Source organism: Hippocampus zosterae, chromosome 7 (assembly GCF_025434085.1).
Source record: "Hippocampus zosterae strain Florida chromosome 7, ASM2543408v3, whole genome shotgun sequence".
Lineage (NCBI taxonomy): Eukaryota > Metazoa > Chordata > Actinopteri > Syngnathiformes > Syngnathidae > Hippocampus > Hippocampus zosterae.
In genome coordinates this window covers 11,276,757-11,297,177 of record NC_067457.1, presented here as the reverse complement: position 1 = coordinate 11,297,177, position 20,421 = coordinate 11,276,757, and the positions used below count along the sequence as shown (strand labels likewise).

At 47.1% G+C, this 20,421-nt stretch overlaps 1 protein-coding gene and 1 long non-coding RNA gene across 14 annotated transcripts in view; one reads left to right on the top strand and one right to left on the bottom strand.

Moving 5' to 3' along the window:
- The window catches only part of LOC127604158 (gastrula zinc finger protein XlCGF57.1-like), a 45,239-nt gene extending 26,050 nt beyond the window's left edge, over window positions 1–19,189 (top strand). For 2 of the 13 annotated variants that reach the window (XM_052071129.1, XM_052071125.1), the window contains 3 exons: window positions 10,028–10,104; window positions 14,596–15,073; window positions 15,242–19,189. In XM_052071129.1, coding sequence (XP_051927089.1) covers window positions 10,028–10,104; window positions 14,596–15,073; window positions 15,242–15,942 — 1,256 coding nt within the window. In that variant the 3' untranslated portion in view covers window positions 15,943–19,189. Of the gene's footprint in view, window positions 1–10,027; window positions 10,169–14,428 lie in introns of all 13 variants that reach the window. The other 11 variants (XM_052071128.1, XM_052071122.1, XM_052071121.1 and 8 more) reach the window with 9 other exon arrangements.
- Window positions 10,479–15,887, bottom strand: LOC127604324 (uncharacterized). Its single transcript, XR_007963255.1, has 3 exons — window positions 15,746–15,887; window positions 15,623–15,661; window positions 10,479–10,543 (listed from the first exon to the last, which is right to left on the bottom strand). It is a non-coding gene; the product is annotated as an uncharacterized LOC127604324 (long non-coding RNA).
- Window positions 19,190–20,421: the final 1,232 nt, after the last annotated feature.

Here is a 20,421-nt window from a genome sequence, read left to right as displayed (position 1 = left end):
TCAAAACGAGGACCAGAGAGAACATAAGCGAATAATAAAAGGCGCTTGCACAAAGGCAAGGGAGAAAATTAAAGACCGCCAATACAAACTAAAACAATGTATCAAAATAGACGCGGGCGTATAGCCAAATCACAAAACCAAAATCATACTTACAAAAAGCAGGTGTACCGAAATTGCAAAACGCGAAACACGACGAGGTCAATAGCACAATAGTCCATGAGCAGCGAGAATAGCAATGCCAAAAACAATTCTCCGACACAGGTGCAATGCAGAAGAGACCTTAAATACAGTGTTCACAATTTATAGGTTGGCAGCAGGTGCGTGCCGAAGTCCGCTAATGCCACCTGCTGGCCAGACCAAAACAGGATCATGACCTGGTCTGGTGGCGCGATCCCTAAATTATTTTTTTGAAATCGGGCAAAAAGGCCTATAGGTCATTTCAGAAGCCTTTTATTTCGAAATGGAAAATCAGATCTTGATGACCGTAGTCTGGTTGGATACCTGGGGTGGCCCAGTATGCCTTAGACTTGATCTGGTTGCGGGATAACCAAAATGTATTTTTTAATGATAATTTTATTTTTATTTTTTATAAATCAGGTGAAATTTTTGTCATTGATGTTAAGTTAACATTGACCTTTTTTTCCATCTAAACTTCAGAATGCTTCTCTGTGCTCTTCTGAGTTTTCATACTCCCTGGGTGAACTCATTGTTGTCTGACAGCTAAGAAATTATTTTGTTGCATTATTTTAAATCCAAACCACTGATGTGCATGCATTTGTTGGAGAGCTTTGATTTTGAAGGTGGCTAACGCCGCTCACTGGCAACAGATAACCGTAATGCTGTGGTGGCTGTCTAAACTTCAACTTTGCGATTGAAGGCTGGTCTGACCGCAGTGCTGAACTAAGCCGGCTTGCTGCTAACATAGAGCCGCTTGTGCTCAACACATCGCTCCACAGAGATCGTAAGCGTTGTTCTAATATTCGTGTGAAAATGTGCGCAAGAAGGACAGCAGAGTACGAGGAGGACCTTTGCGGAACAGAAGAGTGCCCTGTATGTCAACATGCGCTCTTATTCTTTTTTTCCTTTCGGCTTTTCCCCTCCGGGGTTGTGGTGTCTGTTTTGTGTCTGTTTTATGGATAAATATATAACCTAATGTATCGTAATGTAACAAGTAGAGGACATGCATATGGTTGTCAGGGAAAGCAATGAACATGCTCGGCATACATGAAATGACTGCTGTCTGTTTCGCTTAGATGAGCAAAAATGTCAATAATTAGACGAGCAAAATGCTTGTGCGGGGCGAAGTACATACACGATGACTGCTGTCTGCTTTGCAATAATTATCATCAGGTCGCCAAACCTTCGGGGATACAGTTAAATCTACACTCACATGCAATCACACAACGGCCCAGTAGAGGCCTCTATTATTTTTAAAAACAAAGCCCATTGTGATACCATCATAAATCAGAACCAAGATATGAAGCCGCTTATAGATACCATTAAAATCTAGCTGACAAAGAATGTCACAGCCAATCAGGATTTCACAACGCTTCGTGATACCATTAGAATTGATAAAGAGTGAAGGGCGTTCTTTGGTATCAGCAAATGAAATGGAAGGTGTTGGCCCCACCAAGCTCTATAAAACCTGTCTTGTCTCTGGAGAATTCAGAGCTCCGATGTGCACAGCTGTCCCTCTCCGGGTTTTGATTGAATAAAACTCGCTTGTGACCAGCCTGCAACTTGGACTCTTGACTAAGTTTGTACTTAGTTTTTGATCAACTCCAGCCTCAAACTCAGAGAAACATTTGGTGCGTCCCCTGGTCTGCGGCTCAACGAAGAAACTTCAGTGTTGGCCCTCCTACCCTCTGCTGACCCCCGGGAGAAGGCGAGATGCCTCCGTGTGCCCCTTATCTCCGGGAGGAGGCGTGGGTCAGGAAGGGGCCGACACTCCAGGGTCGCCAATCATTGCCTCCATCTAACCCTGTTTTGTGCATCCTCTTCTCTCACACCAGCTACCTTCATGTTCTCTTTCACAACATCCATAAACCTCCTCCTTGGTCTTCCTCTCAGCCTCCTGCCTGGCAGTTCAAGACTCGGCATCCATATCCCAATATATTCACTCTCTTTCCTCTGGACATGTCCAAACCATCTCAGTCTGGCCTCTGACTTTCTCTCCAAAATCTCTCACATGAGTTGTCCCTTTGATGTACTCATTCCTGATCCTAACCAACATGGTCACTCCCAAAGAGAACCTCAACATCTCTCTTTTCTCCAGCTCTTCCTCCTGTCTTTTCGTCAGTGGCACTGTCTCCAGCATGGCTGGTCTCACCACAGTTCAATACACCCTTCCTGTCATCTTAGCTGAAACTCTTCTATCGCATATCACACCTGAAAAAACCTCCACCTCTCCAGTTTCTGCTCCACCTGTTCCATCACCATAGCGAATAAGAAGTGGCTCAGGGCTCACCCCTGGTGAAGTTCCAACTCCACCTTCAATTCCTCTGTCACACCGGAAGCACAAGCACACCTCACCACTTACAGTCATCATGCCTCCACCTCTCTAACGTACCTCTCTGTCACCCCAGACTTCCTCATACAATCCCACAGTTCGCTGGGCACCCTAGCACATCCTTTCTCGAGATCTACAAACACACAATGCAGTTCCTTCTGACCTTCTCTGTACTTCTCTATCAACATCCTGAAAATGAATACTTCATGTGTCCTAGACACTTCCACCCCTCCATTGGTAAATCATCAGGCCAGATTGCCTTTCCACTCTTCATCCTCTTCAATGCCGTCCTCACCTCATCCTTGCTAATCTTTGCTACTTCCTGGTCCACAACAGTTACCTCTTTTACTCTTTGTTCTTTCTCATTTTCCTCATTCATCAACTCTTCAAAGTCCTCTTTCCATCTTCCCATCACACTACTGGCACCTATCAATACATTTCCATCTCTATCCTAAATCATCCTAATCTGCTGCACGTCCTTACCATCTGTCTCTCTGTCTTGCCAACCTGTAAAGATCAGTCTCTCCCTCCTTGCTGTCCAGCCTGGCATACAAGTCATCATAGGCCTCTTGTTTGGCCTTCGCCACCTCCACTTTCACCATGCGCTGCATCTCCCTGTACTTGTGTCTCCTCTCTTCAGTCCTTTCAGTGTCCCTTGTCACTTGTTAGCTAACCTCTTTCTCTGTATACATTCCTGCACCTCCTCATTCCAACAGCAAGTTTCCTTATCGACTTTCCTTCCAGATGATACACCAAGTACTTTCCTACTTGTCTCCCTGATCACATGTGCAGTCATCTGGAAGCACCTACTGACCACCCAGTGCTCATCTCAATTCATTCCTAAAAGCCATGCGACACTCTTCCTTTTTCAGCCTTACAGTTTAGTCCTCTGCTCTGCTTTTGCTCTCTTCATCTTCCTCAACGCAAGAGTCAGCCTACACACCACCAACCTCTGCTGTCTGGCTACACTCTCACCTACCCCACTACTTTGCAGTCTCTGATTTCCTTTAGATTGCACCGTCTACACAAAATGTAGTCGACCTGTGTACTCCTGCCTCTTCTGAAAGAAAGTATTCACAATAGCCATTTCTATCCTCTTCGCAAAGTCCACCACCATCTGTCCTTCTGCGTTCCTCGCCTGTAGTCCAAACCCTCCCATCACCTCCTCATCATCTCTGTTTCCTGCGCCAACATGTCCGTTGAAGTCTGCACCAATCACAATTATTTCACTTCTTGCGATGTTCTACATACATTCATCAAGGTCCAACCAAAATTTCACCTTCTCCTCCAACTCACATCCTACCTGTGGGACATACCCACAAACAGCATTGAACATCACACCTTCTTAGTCCATTTTCCACCGGCACCCTGTAGACCCCTCTTCCTCAACTGGCGGACCGCGATCCACGACCGGACCGCCGACCTCCTCTGTCCGGACCCTCGGCAAATTGTATAAAAATAAAAAAAAGTGATTATAAAGTGATTTTTACATTATACATTTTCTATTTTTGGACTATAATCTATCGCTTGTTAAAATTATCCGTTGTATTATTTGCGTGCACGAACAGATGTATTGCAGAGGACACAGCAGCGCGACTGTGTGTGTATAATGTTTGACGAACTGGAGACGGGGGCATGTCGGCTATAACGATGCGCTGATTGGCTCCTCTGAATTTAAGGTGTGCCCATACATCAGCGTCACGCATTCAAAATGGATGATTGTGTCAGGAAACAGACGCATGCGCGATGCCACAGTGTGCTCACAGCTTCAGCACAGGAGAGCCACACACAGACAATTAGACAAGACAAATCACGGGACGTTTCGATTGTGTGCAGTTTTACTCCCGTCTACCCGGGGATCTTTGCAGCTGTTTAACAGCAGAACACCGCAACATGTTAAATGAACATCCCAATGGCGTCCTCAAATAATATTTGCATGCCTCAGACATTGCATTCATCTTTAGTGGAAGAACAGCACTGCACATTCCTGTGCTCCCTTGTGTCAGTATTTAAAATGGTTCTTACCTCCTCTTCTGATATATTTTTCAATTATTTCAGAGGGGATGTGAAAAGGGGAATTGTACAAATGAAAATATTTTTGTTTTAATTTTTAGTATTTCTTTTGGTAAAATGAGTATTTTGTTTTGCTTTTGTTAAATTAAGGGAAAAAAAGACAACTACTGTTTGACAACATTAAAGTAAAAATGTCTTATTTCCCTAAAAGGGCTATTTCTATTATTAAGCAGGCACAATTTAACAAAATAAGAGTTCCTCTGCCTCAACACAATACCTCTCATTATTTGCTGTGTACTGGCAAAGTGAATAATTGTTATTTTCATGCACCCCATTATTGGTTGGTTGTGAGGAGTGTTGATTTGTATAAGCTTGGCTAGACCATACTAAATGGGCATATAGCCCTGCTCCCCATGACCACCGTGCATGGGACCGGACCTTGGTCTTATAAAAAAAAAAGTGGACCGACGGCGTTTCTAGTCGAGGACCACTGCTGTAGACCAACAATGCCGATGTTAACCCAGGCCTCGACCGATCCGGTATGATGCGCACACGCGTGTGTGTGTGTGTCACAAGATGTTTTTGTTACACACACGCATATAGCTGTCCATCATGTCCCTTGGAGGGGAGGATGGGTAAGGTGAGGGTGGGGCGGTGAGGGTGGTGGGGGGGTGTCAGCGACTCTGCCGCTGGTGCCACTTCTCGTCGGCATAGAGACCGATCCTTGAGCCGCAGACTCGACCACAGATGGAGCAGGGGAGGCGCCACTTTTGCCCCCCAGCAGAATGCTTTGGACCTCTCAGTTAGCTCTAGAGGACCTGGCGGGGCAGGCAGTTGTCGGGCATGCGAATGGTGTGTCTGATCCACCGAAGATGTTTCTTCGCCACGGCCGCTTTCATGCAGATGGAATTGGTGTTTTTCAAGAAGTCTATATGGGGAACTTGATCTTCCCAGGACAGAACAAGGATCTTTTGCAGGCAGTGGATGTGGAAGCCTTCCAGGGTAGTAATGTGCCGGCGGTGTGGGGTCCATGACTCTGACCCGTAGAGCAGAGTGGAGAGACATACTGCATTGTACACGGCAATCTTGGTACATCTTCAGGTTTTGGTTTTCGAAGACCCTGCTGCGTAGGTGACCAAAGGATGATGATGCTTTATTGATACGGGTGTGGACTTCAGTGTCAAGGGAGCAGTTTGAGGACAAAGTGGAGCCAAGGTAGGTGAAATGGTCCACTACGTTTAGTGAAGTGCCATGGATGTGGAATGGGGGATGTGGAAGTTGGGGTAGCGAGTTGGAACATGATTTAAGTTTTTTTAATGTTGATCTGAAGACCAAAGGATTGGTACAGACTGGAAATGGTGTCCAGGGCGTGCTACATAGAGTTTGAGCTGTGAGCTAGTACAGTGCAGTCATCAGCATACTGATGCTCACAGATCTGACAGATTTTTGTCTTTGTGTGAGCCTGGAGCCGTCTGATGTTGAAGAGGCTTCTTTCAAGGACATATGGACACCGTCATCATGTCCCATGCCGCGGTGGAAGAGACACGTGATGGCAGAGAGGAGGATGTTAAAAAGCACTGGAGCCAAGATACAGCCCTGCTTCACCCCAACGTTCACCTTGAAGAGCTCATGCATCTGCATGGAGGGTGCAGAGAAACTTTGGTGGCACCCCAAGTTTGGAGAGGTGTTTCCAGAGCAACTCACGTTTGATGGTGTCAAAGGCTTAGCCGAGATCGATGAAGGCTATGTACAGGTCCTTGTAATGCTCTCTGCTTTTCTCCATGAGCTGTCTTAAAACAAAGATTATGTTAATGGTGGATCTAGTCTTCCAGTAGCTACAGTAAGGTTGTGGAAGAACACCTTCTGAGATGTGCTTGACCAGCCTGCCGAGCATGATTTTGGCCAAAATCTTTCCTGCGGTGGAGAGGAGAGGGATTCCTCGGCTATTCCCACAGGCTGCTTTGTCCCCTTTCTGCTTATAAATAACGATGTTAGCATCCTTCCAATCCTGCGAGACGGTCCCATGTTCCCAGATGTTTTGAATCAGGAGGTGCAGTCGGCGCGTTGAGTAGATAACCTCCGTGTTTGAAAACCTCTGCGGGGATGCCATCAGGTCCAGCCATTTTTTCTTGAGGCCCGCAATGGCTTGCTGGGTTTCAGTATAAGATGGTGGGGTGTCGAGACTGATTGTTGGCAGGTCTGGAAGATTGTCCAGAATGTGCGGGTTGACAGGGTTGGTGTGGTTGAGAAGATTTTCAAAGTGGTTTGCCCAACGGTCCTTGAGGAGTGCAGAGCCGATCGGACTGGAGCAATTGCCCACTTCTTGGGACTATACAGTGCTTTGATGGCATTGTAGAAGCCCTGGGTGTTGTTACAGTCTGCCAGGTTTTGGATCTCATTTGCCTTCTGCACCCATCAGGGGTCCTTCATGATACGGAGTGCTTGCTGGGTCACTGTTCGAACTGCAGTAAAGGTGGCTTTACGGGTGAGAGACGATATAGGGCAGGACAGAAGAGCTTTATGGGCCTCATCCTTTGCTTTCAGAAGTGTAATTATCTCGGTTAAGTTGCAGTTATAACAATCCAGGTGGCGTCTCCTTGACTGGCCGAGCACCTCCGAGGCTGTACTCTAGATAGCCTGGTGCAGAGCTGGCCAGTCACCTGATTCCACCAGGATCTTGCCAAGGTTTTCAGCAAGGAGTCGCCGACGATTGGCTTTGGTAGTGGGGTTGTTAAATGCTGCACAGTTGAGCCTTTTGTTGGGAGCTGTCATTGGATGATGGGGTCGAATGCTCATGAGCAGTTTGTATCTGACCATGAGGTGGTCAGTCCAACACTCAGCTCCGCGCATGACATGGGTGATGAGGACATCACGTATGTGCTTTTGACTCACAATCACATAGTCCAGGAGATGCCAGTGTTTGGAGCGGGGTTGCCGTCAGGTGGTCTTAAACCTGTTCTTCATTTGGAAAATGGTGTTGGTGATGACCAACTGATGTTCTGCACAGAGGGAGAGGAGACAAAGGCCGTTGTTGTTCATTTTTCCCACTCCAGGCTGGCCAATAACTTTACTCCATACAAGTTGTTCAGTGCCCACCTTAGCACTTAAATCTCCCATGACGATGAGCTTTTCCGTCACCGGTGTTTTCTGCAGGATGGTGTCCAGAGCTCTGTCGAAATCCTCCTTAATATTGTGCTCGGCATTCAGAGTTGGTGCGTAAGCACTGATGAGAGTGGTAAAGCGTCCCTTTGCCAGGGGAATGTGCCATGTCATTAGCCTTTCATTGATGCCGGTAGGTGATTCTGCGATGCGCTTCAGCAGTTGGGACTTCACAGCAAAGCCAACTCCATGGTTTCCACGAGTGCCTTCAGGGACCCCTTTCTAGAAGAAGGTATACCCTGCACGAACTTCTGTCATGGAGTCCTCTCCATGTAGTCTGGTCTCGCTGAGAGCTGTGATATCGCTGTTATACCTCGCGAGCTTTGTGGCCACAAGTGCTGTCCTCCAGTGGGGCCTGTCAGGAGTTTCAGCCAGGTCCAGCAGTATTCGGACATTCCACGAAGCTATGCGTAGATTTTTTTCCATTTCGTTTATAGTCATTTCGACCGCAAGGTGGGTGCTCCGATGATTGCGGTTTACCGTCCGCAGTGTGGAGAGCAGACAATTTTTAGACCAGTTTTTCTAGGTCCCTCTCCTTCACTGGGGTGAGAAGTGTGGAGCTGCTCAGTCACAATGGAAGCTGCCAAAGAGATGCACTGCTCCATCCCGCAGTGTCAACGACCGTCACTCCATTGCTGCCTGTGTGCATGGTTTGGCTAGGCACTCCCAGCCACATCCTTGGCCTGTGCCACCTGTGACCCTGCCAGGAGTACAGGACTCCTGCTGACATAAATCTAGAGGTCATGAAAACACGCAAAGTCCCTCACCACGATAAGGTGGTGACCCCATCGAGGCACATATATTTGTTTGTGTGTGGGTGTAAGTAAAACACACCTTATGATGAAAGACTCATTGACGTGCGCCTGGTGGCCAGGCCTACACCCATCGGGCTCAGCCCAAGAGGCAATGTGGGTCCTCCTTCCCATGGGCTCACCACCCATGGGAAGTGGCCAAAGGGTTTGGGTGCAGTGTGAGCTGGGCGGCAGACGAAGAAGGGACCCTCGTAATCCGATCCTCGGCTACATAAGCTAGCTTGAGGGATGTGGAATGTCACCTCTCTTGCAGGGAAGGAGCCCGAGCTTGTGTGCGAGGTAAAGAACGTTGGACTTGCCACCACACACAGCCTGGGCTCTGGTATCAGTTTTTAACATGATAACAAACCATTCTAGGAAATGTTCATTTACTCGAGCCACATGCAATTCACTCTGAGCATGGAAATTGCCAGAATCGGACTGAGTAAGAATTGCTTCCTTGTTTTTCAAAGTCTCGTAGATTTGAGTCTTTCCGACTCCAGGCGTCTCCTGAATGTTTCGTACTTTGTTACCCGCTTCGTTTAATCAGATACATATCACTTTCCCTTCCATGGTCATTACTCTCTCCCTCTTTCTTCGTCTTCCCCTCCCTCCCTGTGCTGTGCAACTTGAAGTAACTGCGCCACCTGCTGTTGAAATACCTGTCATTACAAGTCCAAATGAACTGAATGCAATCAAACCTTAATTGTGCACCAATCTACGGCGGGACGGATTAAAAAGACCAACGGGCCGGATCCGGCCCACGGGCCATAGTTTGCCCACCACTTCTCTAAGCGCACTGGTCGCACTGTCTCTCTCTCTCTCTCTCTCTCTCCCTTCAGCCCTCTTTCTCACACTCTCTCGCTCTTTCTCTCTCTGTCCACTGCGCATGAAGCAAACAGAAGAGGCAGTATGCCAGAGAATCAACAGCATGATGTGGCACACACAAGGCTTCTCAAGTGTCTCGTCATGCTGGGCGAGGCTGCGAAGATACGCAGCCAATCAGCTCACAAGATAAATCCACTCATGCTGTCATTGGTCAACATCACACCGGAAACCAATCATGCGCCTTGAGGTAGTGCCTGTTGCCTAATAGTACAGGCATGTACAAAACCTCTGAATTGTTTGGCTTTTTTTTTCTGAATACAATACTTTGGAAAAAAATGTAAAATGTGATGTACGGAAGCTGCGATAAATGAAGCACGAAATAGCGAGGGATCAATGTATCGTAATCGCTTTTTTTCGCGGTTCAAAAATGCCCCACGAAAAGTAAAAATCACACAGTAGAATTTGCGCTCTGGACTTAGCCACCACTCAAAAATGTGCAACGTCGCGCTCTGTGCAAGTCTTTTACAAATACCCAAGGATAAAAAAAATTAATAAACCATCACTATGGATAAAAATCATCAAAGAACGCAAAATCCATCACAAATATGTGATGCTGGTCATGTCACATTTTGAGCTGTAATCTGAACTAATCTAGCTCTCTGAGTAACCTTCATTGTAATTATAAACCAGAATTCCATGGGTGTTTTTGTCTTCTTGTGTCTTGCAGATATCAGCGAAGATGCTTGTCCTGAGCGGCTGGATGCAGAGTCCTTTCACATGAAAGAAGAAGAGGAGAACAAAGAGGTAGAACAGCAGGTCCGATACATTAAAAGAGAGGAGGAGCCAGATTACCCTTGCACGAAAGATGGTGAGAACACATTGTCAAATGATGATGAGGATGAAGAGTCTGATGGTGATCTGACATGTCACACTGACAACAAACCCTGGAAATGTTGTCAGTGTGGGAAGATGTTTCCTTGTCAGAGTGCTTTGAAAAGACATGTGAGAATCCACACTGGTGAGAAGCCTTTTGCCTGCTTAGTTTGTGGGCAAAGATTCTATTGTAAAGAAAATTAACATGATCAGAAAAGAACCCACACTGGTGCGAAACCTTTTTCCTGCTGAGTTTGTGGCCAAAGATTCTCTCGGAAGGGAACCTTAAAAATACACACCAGAACACACACACTGGTGAGAAACCCTTTGCCTGTTCAGAATGTGGCCAAAGATTCTCTCAGAAGGGAAACTAAAAAAAAAATCACACTAGAACCCACACTGGTGAGAAACTTTCTGCCTGTTCAGATTGTGGCAAAAGATTCCATCAGAAGACACACCTAAGAGGACACCCAGGAACCCACAATGTTGAGAAACATTTATCCTGCTCACATTGTGGCCAAATATTCTCGTGGGAGTCTCGGATTAAGAATCACAAGTGTGATGACGAGATGAACAGTTATCAATGAAATTTTCCATCCATCCATCCATCCATCCATCCATCTTCTACCGCTTATCCGGGGCCGGGTCGCGGGGGCAACAGCTTTAGCAGGGAAGCCCAGACTTCCCTCTCCCTAGCTACTTCTTCCAGCTCTCCCCGGGGGATCCCGAGGCGTTCCCAGGCCAGCTGGGTGACATAGTCTCTCCAGCGTGTCCTGGGTCTTCCTCGGGGTCTCCTCCCGGTGGGACATGCCCGGAACACCTCACCAGGGAGGCGTTCAGGAGGCATCCGATGCAGATGCCCAAGCCACCTCATCTGGCTCCTCTCGATGTGCAGGAGAAGCGGCTCGACTCGGAGCCCCTCCCGGATGACCGAGCTTCTCACCTTATCTCTAAGGGAGAGCCCGGACACCCTGCGGAGAAAACTCATTTCGGCCGCTTGTATCCGGGATCTCGTTCTTTCGGTCACAACCCATAGCTCGTGACCATAGATGAGGGTTGGAACGTAGATCGACCGGTAAATTGAGAGCTTCACCCTTTGGCTCAGCTCCTTCTTCACCACGACAGACCGATACAACGTCCGCATCACAGCAGACGCTGCACCGATCCGCCTGTCGATCTCTCGCTCCCTCCTGCCCTCACTCGTGAACAAGACCCCAAGATACTTAAACTCCTCCACTTGGGGCAAGATCTCCCCCCCGACCTGGAGGGGGCACTCCACCCTTTTCCGACTGAGGACCATGGTTTCAGATTTGGAGGTGCTGATTTTCATCCCAACCGCTTCACACTCGGCTGCGAAACGCTCCAGTGAGAGTTGGAGAGCCCTGTTTGAAGGAGCCAACAGCACCACATCATCTGCAAAAAGCAGGGATGCAATACTGAGGCCACCAAAACGGACCCCCTCAACGCTTCGGCTGCGCCTAGAGATTCTGTCCATGAAGGTTATGAACAGAATCGGTGACAAAGGGCAGCCTTGGCTGAGTCCTACCCTCACTGGAAACGATTCCGACTTACTGCCGGCAATGCGGACCAAACTCTGACATCGGTGGTATAGTGACCGAACAGCCCGTATCAGGGGGTTCGGTACTCCATACCCACGAAGCACCCCCCACAGAACTCCCCGAGGGACACGGTCAAACGCCTTCTCCAAGTCCACAAAACACATGTAGACTGGTTGGGCGAATTCCCACATACCCTCGAGAACCCTGCTAAGGGTGTAGAGCTGGTCCACTGTTCCACGGCCGGGACGAAAACCACACTGCTCCTCCTCAATCTGAGGCTCGACTTCCTGACGGACCCTCCTCTCCAGCACCCCTGAATAGACCTTACCAAGGAGGCTGAGGAGTGTGATCCCTCTGTAGTTGGAACACACCCTCCGGTCCCCCTTTTTAAAAAGAGGGACTACCACCCCGGTCTGCCAATCCAGAGGCACTCTCCCCGTTGACCACGCGATGTTGCAGAGGCGTGTCAACCAGGACAGACCCACAACATCCAGAACCTTGAGGAACTCCGGGCGGATCTCATCCACCCCTGGGGCCTTGCCACCGAGGAGCTTTTTAACCACATCGGTGACTTCAACCACAGAGATAGGAGAGCCCACCTCAGAGTCCCCAGGCTCTGCTTCCTCCAAGGAAGGCATGTTGGTGGAGTTGAGGAGGTCTTCGAAGTACTCTGCCCACCGGTTCACAACGTCCCGAGTCGAAGTCAGCAGCGCCCCATCCCCACTGTACACAGTGTTCGTGGTGCACTGCTTCCCCCTCCTGAGACGTCGGATGGTGGACCAGAATTTCCTCGAAGCCGTCCGGAAGTCGGCTTCCATGGCCTCACCGAACTCTTCCCATGCTCGGGTTTTTGCCTCGGCGACCACCGAAGTTGCGTTCCGCTTGGCCAGTCGGTACCCGTCAGCTGCCTCTGGGGTCCCACAGGCCATAAAGACTCGATAGGACTCCTTCTTCAGCTTGACGGCATCCCTTACTGCTGGTGTCCACCAGCGAGTACGAGGGTTGCCGCCACAACAGGCACCAACCACCTTACGGCCACAACTCAGATTGGCCGCCTCAACAATGGAGGCACGGAACATGGTCCACTCGGACTCAATGTCCCCCGTCTCCCCCGGAACATGGGAAAAGCTCTGTCGGAGGTGGGAGTTGAAACTCATTCTGACAGGGGATTCCGCCAGACGCTCCCAACAAACCCTCACAATACGTTTGGGTCTGCCAGGCCGGACCGGCATCTTCCCCCACCATCGGAGCCTACTCACCACCAGGTGGTGATCAGTTGACAGCTCCGCCCCTCTCTTCACCCGAGTGTCCAGAACATGCGGCCGCAAATCCGGTGACACGACCACAAGGTCGATCATCGAACTACGGCCTAGGGTGTCCTGGTGCCAAGTGCACACGTGGACACCCTTATGTTTGAACAAGGTGTTCGTTATGGACAGTCCGTGACGAGCACAGAAGTCCAATAACAAAACACCACTCGAGTTCTGATCGGGGGGGCCGTTCCTCCCAATCACGCCCCTCCAGGTCTCACTGTCATTGCCCACGTGAGCATTGAAGTCCCCCAGTAGAACAAGGGAGTCCCCAGCAGGAGTACTTTCCAGCACACCCTCCAAGGACTCCAAAAAGGGTGGGTATGCTGAGCTGCTGTTTGGTGCATATGCACAAACAACAGTCAGGACCCGTCCCCCCACCCGCAGGCGGAGGGATGCAACCCTCTCGTCCACCGGTGTGAACCCCAATGTACAGGCACTGAGCCGGGGGGCAATAAGTATGCCCACACCTGCTCTGCGCCTCTCACCGTGAGCAACTCCAGACTGAAAGAGAGTCCAACCCCTCTTGAGAGGACTGGTACCAGAACCTAGGCTGTGTGTGGAGGCAAGTCCGACTATATCCAGTCGGAACTTTTCTGCCTCACACACCAGTTCGGGCTCCTTCCCTGCCAGAGAGGTGACATTCCATGTCCCAAGAGTTAGCTTCTGTAGCCGAGGATCGGACCGCCAGGGTCCCTGCCTTTGGCTGCCGCCCAGCTCGCATTGCACCCGACCCCTTTGACCCCTCCCACGGGTGGTGAGACCATGAGAAGGGGGACCCACGTTGCCTCTTCGGGCTGAGCCCGGCCGGGCCCCATGGGTGTAGGCCCGGCCACCAGGCGCTCGCCAACGAGCCCCACCTCCAGGCCTGGCTCCAGAGGGGGGCCCCGGTGACCCGCGTCCGGGCAAGGGAAACTGGATACCATCGATTTTATTTGTCATTAAGGGGCTTTGTGAGCCGTGCTTTGTCTGGTCCCTCACCTAGGACCTGTTTGCCATGGGTGACCCTGCCAGGGGTATAACGCCCCAGACAACTTGGCTCCTAGGATCATTGGGACACACAAACCCCTCCACCACGGTAAGGTGACGGCTCACGGAGATTTTCCGCTTCCATCTAATCTGGCTTCATCAGGCAAATTGTGTTTCATCAACCTTCTTATTGAGATGCTGAAGTTTTCTTTTCCTTGAGTGCATTGAAAAGTGTTTTTATTTTGGGGGGTTGTAAACCACCATGGATAAAAATAATCAAAGAAAGCAAAATCCACGACTATGTGATGCTGGGCATGTCACATTTTGAGTTGAAATCTGAACTAATCTAGCTCTGAGAAACCTTCATTGTAATTATGAACTAGAATCCCATGGATGTTTTTGTCTTGTGTCTTACAGATATCAGCAAAGATGCTTTTCCTGAGCGGCTGGATGCAGAGCCCTTAAACATTAAAGAGGAAGAGGAGAACAAAGAGGAAGAACAGCAGATCCCAAACATTAAAAGAGAGGAGGAGCAGCTGGATGCAGAGCCCTTTCACATTAAAGAGGAAGAGGAGAACAAAGAGGAAGAACAGCAGGTCCCATACATTAAAAGAGAGGAGGAGCCAGATTACCCTTGCATGAAAGATGGTGAAAACACATCATTAAATGTTGATGATGATGAGGATGAAGAGTCTCATGGTGATCCTACATGTCACACTGACGACAAACCCTGGAAATGTCAGTGTGGGAAGATGTTTACTTGTCAGAGTGCTTTGAAAAGACATGTGAGAATCCACACTGGTGAGAAGCCTTTTGCCTGCTCAGTTTGTGGCCAAAGATTCTTTGAGAAGGGAACCTTAAAAAGACACACCAGAACACACACTGGTGAGAAACCTTTTTACTGCTTAGTTTGTGGCCAAAGATTCTCTAGGAAGGGAAGTTTAAAAATACACGCGAGAACACACACTGGCGAGAATCCTTTTTCCTGCTTAGTTTGTGGCCAAAGATTCTCTAGGAAGGAAAACTTAAAATTACACGCAAAAACACACACTGGTGAGAAACCTTTTGCCTGCTTAGTTTGCGGGCAAAGTTTCTCTAGGAAGGGAAGCTTAAAAATACATGCAAAAACACACACTGGTGAGAAACCTTTTTCCTGCTTAGTTTGTGGCCAAAGATTTTCTAGGAAGGAAAGCTTAAAAATACACGCAAAAACACACACTGGTGAGAAACCTTTTGCCTGCTTAGTTTGTGGCCAAAGATTCTCTAGGAAGGGAAGCTTAAAAATACATGCGAAAACGCACACTGGTGAGAAACCTTTTTCCTGCTTAGTTTGTGGCCAAAGATTCTCTAAGACGGGAACCTTAAAAATACATACCAGAACACACTCTGGCGAGAAACCATATTCATGCTCAGTTTGTGGTAAAAGATTCCCCCATAAGGGAAACTTAAAAGTACACACAAGAACCCACACTGGTGAGAAACCTTTTGCCTGTTTGGATTGTGGCCAAAAATTCTCTGACAAGAGAATCTTAAAAAGACACACCAAAACACACACTGGTGAGAAACCCTTTGCCTGTACAGATTGTGGCCAAAGATTCTCTCAGAAGGCACACCTAAAAAATCACAGGAGAACCCACACTGGTGAGAAGCCTTTTGCCTGTTCACATTGTGGCAAAAAATTCTCTGACAAGAGAAACTTTAAACGGCACGCCAGAACACACACTGGTGAGAAACCTTTTGCCTGTTCATACTGTGGCCAAAAATTCTCTTTTAAGGGAAGCCGAATTAACCACACAAGAACCCACGCTGGTGAGAAACCTTTTTGCTGCTCAGTTTGTGGCCAAAAATCCTCTGACAAGAGAACCTTAAAAAACACACCAGAACACACACTGGTGAGAACAAACAACCTACATCAATCAGAGTTAAAATGATAAAAACTAAACATTAAATATAATATTAAATAAAAACGAAGTTGATAAAGAAAGAACGGTATTGAAATATCCATGATGAATACAAGAGAAAATTGACACAAGAGTGCTAGGGTGTGGATGTATATGATCCAGATACAAACCAAAAGTTGTAAAAATATCACGGTTAAGGGTGAAGTATGAGCCTTAATGGAGACTTCTTTCTTCTTACTTTTTTCTTTTCTGATTGATATAAAAATGATTTATTAGATATAAACACAAAACGGGGTAGGACTAGATAAGTTTTTCACTTCTTCCTAATCCCTTGAACATAACTGTCAAGTCAAGTCAACAGTATTTATAGAGCACTTTCAAACAGCCATCGCCGGATACAAAGTGCTGTACATGGAGCGATTTAACATACACAATAAACAGTAAGACGAAATGGTAATAAAGGCGGTAGAAAGCACCAAGCAGTAAAATCATGCTGAGTCGAACGCCAAAGAATACAAGTGGGTTTTGAGGAGGGCTTTAAAGATGGGCAGCGAGGAGGCTTGCCGAATGTTCAGTGGGAGGTCATTCCAGAGAGAGGGACCAGTAACAGAAAAGGCTCGATCCCCTCTGAGCCTCAGTTTAGTTCTTGGTACTTCTAACAAAGACTGGTCCACAGACCTGAGGCGCCGGGCAGGTGTGTAGGGGCGGATGAGCTCAGAGAGGTAAGGTGGCGCGAGATTATTTACAGATTTGAAAACAAAGAGGAGGATCTTGAAAATAACTCTAAAATGAATGGGGAGCCAATGAAGGGATGCCAGAGTAGGAGTTATATGCTCCCTCTTACGAGTACCAGTCAAGAGGCGAGCAGCGGCATTCTGGACCAGCTGAAGGCGCTTAATGGAGGACTGGCTGACTCCAAAGTACAGGGCATTACAGTAATCGAGCCGGGATGTGACAAAGGCATGGATTACTGTCTCAAAGTGTTCATGTGAGAGGAAAGGTTTTATTTTGGCCAGCTGTCTAAGGTGAAAGAAGCTGGATTTAACAACGGCACCAATTTGCCGATGGAGTTTGAAATCACTGTCCATTTTAAAGCCCAAGTTTGAGACAGTTGATTTCAAATAAGGAGACAGGGGGCCCAAGTCTACAGGATGGAATGTACAAGGGCCACTGGGACCAAACAATATCACCTCTGTCTTCTTTTCGTTGAATTTCAAGAAATTTTGTGCCATCCAGGTTTTGATTTCACTGTGTCGAATGAAGACTGATTTCTTTCTTTTTACTATTTTATCTACCTTATTTTCTGTCAAATTATTACTGTATATATTCTATGTTCAATAAACAAAACAAACCAAATCTGTTGCCTGTTCAGATTGTGGATTCTGTGGAAGATTCTGTGAGAAGGCACACTGAAGAGGACACACAGAAAACCACAATTGTGAGAAACATTTTTCCTGCTCATACTCTTGCCAAATATTCTCGTGGCAGTCTCAGATTAAGAATCACAAGTGTGATGACGAGATGAACAGTTATCAATGAAATTTTCCACTCCCATCTAATAAGGTTTCATCAGGCAAATCGTATTACATCTACCTTATTTAGATGCTGAAGTTTTCCTTGAGTGCATTGAAGTGTTTTTTTTATTTGTTTAGTTGTTGTAAAGAATTAGTACAATTTCATTGTTAATAATTTTATAATACTTTTGGATTCTTCATTACATCCATCCATCCATTTTCCGAACCGTTTGATCCTCACTAGGGTCGCGGGGGGTGCTGGAGCCTATCCCAGCCGTCTTCGGGCAGTAGGCGGGGGACATCCTGAATCAGTTGCCAGCCAATCACAGGGCACACAGAGACGACCATCCACAACCATCCACGGCTACACTCACACCTAGGGACAGTTTAGAGTGTCCAATCAGCCTGCCATGCATGTTTTTGAAATGTGGGAGGAAACCGGAGCACCCGAAGAAAACCCATGCAGGCCCGGGGAGAACATGCAAACTCCACACAGGGAGGCTGGAGCTGGAATCGAATCCGGTACCTCTGCACTGTGAAGTGCTAACCACTGGACTACCGGGCCGCCTTATCATTACATATAAATACAAAATCCTCGTCTCTCATCCCTCAGGTGGTGTCCGTCCCCCATTCAGCTCGGGTCCTCTCCCAGAGGCCAGGAAGCTTTAGGGCTCTGCGCAGTATCCTTGCTGTTCCCAGCACTGCACATTTCTGGATTGAGATTTCCGATGTTGTTCCCGGGATCTGTTGCAACCACTCATCTAGTTTGGGGGTCACTGCCCCGAGTGCTCCCAACCAACACAGGCACGACTGTCACCTTTACCTTCCGGGCTCTCTCCAGCTCCTCTCTGAGCCCTTGATATTTCTCGAGTTTCTCGTGTTCCTTCTTTCTGATGTTTCCATCACTTGGGACCGCTCCATCCACTACAACGGCTTTCCTCTGCCCTTTATCTATGATCACGATACCTGGTTGTTTCTGCAGCCGAGCAAAACGACAGAAAACAAGTGAGCTGTCGTGTTGGTTCATTTAAAAACTTTTACTGTTTTCAGGGGCTACCCCGGAGCAAATTTGCATGTGTGACCGCTCCACTGGCGCAGCACCGGAGCAAATGTTGCCGTGTGAACACTCCTTTGGTTGATGAGCCTCTGGTGAATAAAGAGCAGACATTCTGTTGAGTTCGATGTATGCCACTGACGCGATTGTTACTTGTTTGGTACTATTTTGTTTGGAAGGTTACTGTGTTCCGTGTCCATATAAATAATGGGGGGTTGCCGCCACGACAGGTACCTTACGGCCACAACTCAGATTGGCCACCTCAACAATAGAGGCACGGAACATGGTACACTCGGACTCGATGTCCCCCGCCTCCCCCGGAACATGGGGAACTCCCACCTCTGTCGGAGGTGGGAGTTGAAACTCCTTCTGACGGGATTCCGCCAGACTCTCCCAACAAACCCTCACAATACGTTTGGGTCTGCCAGAACGGACTGGCATCTTCCCCCACCATCGGAGCCTACTCACCACCAGGTGGTGATCAGTTGACGGCTCCGCCCCTCTCTTCACCCGAGTGTCCAGAACATGCGGCCGCAAATCCGATGATACAACCACAAGTTGCGTTTTTAATTAGATTAAATATTTTAATCGTTTGAGACCTCTTATATATATTTGGAACTGAGTTGTGTTTTTTTAAATGTAATTTGTTTTAACTCATTTTCAGAGGTTTGGTTGGTTGATTTCGTTCTTTGTGTTTAGTTTTCTTTTTTTTGACTGTGCGGCACCCCACACGGTATGTGATACGTGTTTAATCGTCCAATGTAGGTTGTTGGTACTATTTTTTTTAATTTGTTTTTGAACTCGGCAAGCGATTTACTCATTTTCAGGTCAGTTTCGAAATTATTCCAGAGATTAGCACCTTTGGTAGATACATTTCTGTGCTTGATGTTTGTTTTTGTTTTGAGTTTTTTGAATAAGTTGGTCCCACTTAAATCATAGCTGCTTTCTCGAATTTCGAAAAACTTGAGAATGTTTTGGCAGAGCAGGTTATTGTGTGCTTTGTACATTAATTGGGCGATTTTAAAGTCGACCATTTCATAAAATTTCATCGTGTTTACCGTAATTTGATAAATAGTGGATTTGTGGGTTCTCTATATTTTGATCTATTAATAATTCGAACTGCTTTATATATATATTAGAGCTGTCAAACGATTAAAATATTTAATCTAATTAAAAATGCAACTGTCATAATTAACTCAAATTAATTAATTAATCGTGATTACTCACACATTTTTTATCGTTTCTGAATTTCCTTTTACATTTTTGTCCTATTTTTTCCCCCATTTTAATGCTCTCGTCAACATGGAATCATGAATCAATTTTCTATGTGCCAAATGCAAATATTTACTGAAATAACATTTTACATGAACATTTTTCACTTGGTGCAGTTATTACACAGTTATTACACATAATCTCTCACACAATATTACTGTCCATCAATAACGGTGAAAAAAATATTTTGTCACACAACAGCTGCTTTAACAGCTTTTTTTATGAAATCAAAACAGAGCAATATAACATTATAAAGTGCACATCTAAGGTACACTAGTACTCAGCCTATAGTGGATTTAAACCATGGTTGTATACTTCATTTTTCTCAAGTTTGCTTTCAACACAGCAGTCTGTTTCTGTATGTTTGTTGAAGAATAACGAGACACCGGACACCAGTGTTCATTATGTGCCGCTGTATTCGAAACTGACGGCCGTACAAACAAGAACACGCACTTCCCCCGTGCTGCAAGGGCAAACCATTCTGAAAGGGGAGCGGGGTTCACTCCCTCTAACACAGTCAGGCTGTTGATTGTGTTGGTCCTTCTTGCGCGGAAGTCTCTCTACGGTTTTGTGTAGACCTCATTTCGAATGACTACACTTGGTTCGATGACAACAATGGAGACATTTTACTGTAGCGCACAGTCACTGTCAGACGAACACCCGCTCTAT